Source organism: Protobothrops mucrosquamatus, unplaced genomic scaffold (assembly GCF_001527695.2).
Source record: "Protobothrops mucrosquamatus isolate PMUCROS unplaced genomic scaffold, P.Mucros_1.0 scaffold5709, whole genome shotgun sequence".
In the NCBI taxonomy this organism is placed as follows: Eukaryota; Metazoa; Chordata; class Lepidosauria; order Squamata; family Viperidae; genus Protobothrops; species Protobothrops mucrosquamatus.
This window is the reverse complement of record NW_015391560.1, coordinates 1-3,929: the sequence shown is the minus strand read 5'-3', so window position 1 is coordinate 3,929 and position 3,929 is coordinate 1. Positions and strand designations below refer to the sequence as shown.

Below are 3,929 nucleotides of genomic sequence, written 5' to 3'. Positions count from 1 at the left end.
TACTATTTTATTTTATATTTTATCTCATTTATTATTTTATTATTTATTTTATTTTATTATTTTACTGTTTTATTTTATATTTTATTTCATTTATTTTTATTTCATGTATTAATATTTTATTTTATTTTACTATTTTATTTTATATTTTATTTCATTTATTTTATTATTTATTTTATTTTACTATTTTATTTTATATTTTATTTCATTTATTATTTTATTAATTTTATGTTATTTTACTATTTTAGTTTATATTTTATTTCATTTATTAATTTTATTTTATTTTACTATTTTTATATTTTATTTCATTATTTTATTTTATATTTTATTTCATTTATTTTTATTTCATTTATTTTATTATTTATTTTATTTTATTTTATTTTATATTTTATTTTATTTATTATTTTATTTTTTATTATTTATTTTATTTTATTCTATTTTAAAATAAATAAATAAAATAACAAAATATAAAATAAATAAAATATAAAATAATAAAACAAAATAATAAAATGCATTTTATTTTTTTATTTATTTTATATTTTATTTTTTTATTTTTTTTTATTATTTTTATTTTATTATTTTAACTTTATTTTAAATTTTAAGGGCCTGCCCACGTTGAACAACTCCTGCCGTGAGGAGTCCCATTCTACGACTTCCGATGTCCCTGCTCACCGTGTGTTACGGCTTTCCTTCCGCTGGCCATGATCCCGTCGCACAGCTGAATAATTTTAGGAATTCCAATGATCTGCTTGGAGTGGTAGCGCTCGTAAGACAACAGCACCAGGAAGAAAAAGACGCTGGGAATGATGGCTTCCGATTCCCTGGGGGTGGGGGGAAGAAAAGAAAGAAGAAAAAGACCCCTTGGACTTCCTCGGCACCATTACAATGGGAGGAGGGGGTCTTCAAAGAGCCCTGGGGGCACTGTGGTTAGAAGGCGGTATTGCAGGCTGACTGCCCACCGCCAGGAGTTCGATCCTGACTGGCTTGAGGTTGACTCTGCCTTCCATCCTTCCCAGGTCGGTAAAACAAGGACCCAGATTGGTGGGGGGCAAGAGGCTGACTCTGTAAACTGCTCAGAGAGGGCTGTCAATCACTGTGAAGCGGTATATACAGTAAGCCTAAATGTTATTGCTAACTAACTATGTCTCATCTCTCTATCATTCTTTCTGTCTCTCGCTGTTTCTCTGTCTCTCTCTCCGTCCATCCATCTTTATCTTTATCTTTATCTTTTCTATTTCTATCTATCTATCTATCTATCTATCTATCTATCTATCTATCTATCTATCTATCTATCTATCTATCTATCTATCATCTATCTTTCTCTTTCTATTCTATTCTATTCCTTTCTATCTATCTATCTATCTATCAGCTATCTATCTATCAGCTATCTATCTTTCTCTTTCTATTCTATTCTATTCTATTCTATATCTATCTATCTATCTATCTATCTATCTATCTATCTATCTATCTATCTATCTATCTATCTATCATCTATCTATCATCTATATCTTTCTCTTCTCTTCTATTTCTATCTATCTATCTATCTATCTATCTATCTATCTATCTATCTATCTATCTATCTATCTATCTATCTATCTATCTTTTATCTTGGTTGCTAAATGAAGTGTGGTAAGGCAAGGACTATCTGTAATCTCCTTTATTGTTCTTCACCTATAGAACATAGGAGGAGGAGTGACAAAGCCAGGGGGGGTGGTGGAGTCAAAAGAGGAACCAGCCTAGAATCTCTACGGAGCTACAAATGGACTAATCCAACCCCTCCTGAATTCCGCTGACCCTTCTCTAATGCCAAGATTGCGCTGACCATCACTTGAATGGACTCCTATGCATAGAGGTGTAGAAGAGGAGAAACAAGGCTCAGAATGGACCGTTTTGGGGTACAGCCTCCGTTTCGCATGAAGACGTCAGGAAACACGTAGAAGATGGAACTCTGTACCTGAACTGGCCGACTTCAATGTATTCAAACTGCTTTAGAACAAATCCAATAAAAACCTAGAAGCAAAAGAAATATCCAGATGTGATTTCTGCAAACGTCGGAGAGCAGTACCTTCTTGCATTGTCTCCGCACAAATCAAAACAAAACAGACCGTGACATCTGACCAGAACAATAAACAACTGATTACTGGGTGCTCGTTAACCGCCACTCGTACTTATGTCAAAGAAAACGAAGCACAAAAGAAGCGAGCAGGACTTCAACTGTCAAATGTCCGTCATGTCGTCGGATCTTGGACATGGAGGGAGGCAAAACCCCTCTTAGCTTTGAGAAAGAGAAGGTATTTCTGATTGCACAAATTTCCTTCCTTGGGGAGGGGGAGAGAGAGACAGACAGAGGAATGGAGGGAGGGAGGGAAAGGGAGCGAGAGGGAGAGGGAGAGAGAGGGAGAGGGAGGGAGGGAGGGANGGGAGAGAGGGAGGGAGAGAGAGGGAGGGAGGGGGAGAGAAAGGGAGAGGAAGGGAGGGAGGGACAGAGAGGGAGGGAGGTTCTTTATTACAATCAATGACCGATATAAAATACAGGTAGTCCTCAACTTACAACATTGCATTTCGTGACCGCTCAATGTTATGACGACACTGGGGAAAAAAGCAATTTATGACCGTTTCCCCACGCTTAAGACGTCGCAGCTTCCCCACGGTCACGTGATTGAGCCCAAAATTTATGTCGCTAAGCGAGACATTGGTGAAGCGAGTTTCCCCTAACCCCATTTTATGACTTTTCTTACCACCGTTGTTAAGTGAATCACCGCAGCTGGTAAGTTAGTAACCCGGTCGTTAAGTGAATCTGGCTTCCCCCATTGACTCTGCTGGTCAGAAGGTCACAAAAGGGGACCCCGTGACTCCCAGGGACACTGCGACCGTCGTTAACTATGAGTCCGTCGCCAAGGGTCCAAATTTGGATCCCGGGGAGGCTGCGATGGTTGTAAGTGTGAAAAATGGTCGTGAGTCCTTTTTTTTTCAGTGCCGTCGTAACTTGGAAGGGTCATTAAATGAACTGTCGTCACTGTACGAGGACTATGAAACGGCTCAAGATGTTGCATCTTGCCTCAAGGTGACCACACCTTTCCTTTCCCCCAACCTTTTGGGCACCGGCGACCAGTTCCGTGGAGAGAGGTTTTTCCGCGGACCGGAGGGTACGTGGCTTTGTGTACTGCCTGTATCTTGTGGCTGGGGCTTTGTTTGTGCGGACCAGTTGCTGGCATGCCATGGCCCGGTGCTGGTCCATGGACTGGGGGTTGGGGACCTTTGATTTAGAGCAGAGGTCCCCAATCTTTTGGGAACCAGGGACCGGTTCCACACAGAGAGGTTTTCCCGCAGACCGGAGGGTGCGTGGTTTTGGGTGCTGCCTGTATCTTGCGGATGGGGCTTTGCTTGTTTGTGCGGACCAGTTGCTGGCATGCCGCGGCCCATTACCGGTCCACCGACCAGGGGTTGGGGACCCCTGCTTTAGTTTTCTAGGGAGCTGAAAGAGTTGAAGTGGACAGACGTCAGGCATGGAAGACCAAGTTCCCCAATGAAGGTTCAGTTTCAGCAGCTCCATTGCTAAAGGCCTGTGCGCAGGAATCTTCTCGACCGAAGGACAGCATCTGCTTAGTTAGATAAAGGTCAATGGTGCCCAACGGGGGGGATTGGGCTTGGTTCCTTTATGGCTACGTAGCAATTCTAGGCTGATTCCTCCTTTAACTCCGCCCTTGGGTTCTGCCAGTCCTTCTCCCACAACAGACCACGATGGGCTGACTGCAGGAGACGACCCTCGTCCTGCAGCAACAGAGGCTGGACACTCACTTGGTCAGAGTCCAGGAGACAGTAGTTGACCCGCAGTTGAACGAGCTGAGCGAGAAGATCCAAGACTTGTCGCTGCAGTTGCACCGACGTGGTGGTGGTGTACTGCTTGAGCGCTTTGATGACAAGCGGTTCAA

The 3,929-nt window shown here is 41.5% G+C and overlaps 1 protein-coding gene across 1 annotated transcript in view; it reads right to left on the bottom strand.

Annotated features, from left to right (window-relative positions):
* The window catches only part of LOC114923644 (huntingtin-like), a gene marked incomplete at both ends in the record, with an annotated part of 19,486 nt that extends 15,565 nt beyond the window's left edge, over positions 1-3,921 (bottom strand). The window contains 3 exons of the mRNA XM_029286901.1: positions 648-818; positions 1,952-2,007; positions 3,796-3,921. Of these exons, the coding sequence (XP_029142734.1) occupies positions 648-818; positions 1,952-2,007; positions 3,796-3,921 (353 nt within the window). The remainder of the gene's footprint in view (positions 1-647; positions 819-1,951; positions 2,008-3,795) is intronic.
* Positions 3,922-3,929: the final 8 nt, after the last annotated feature.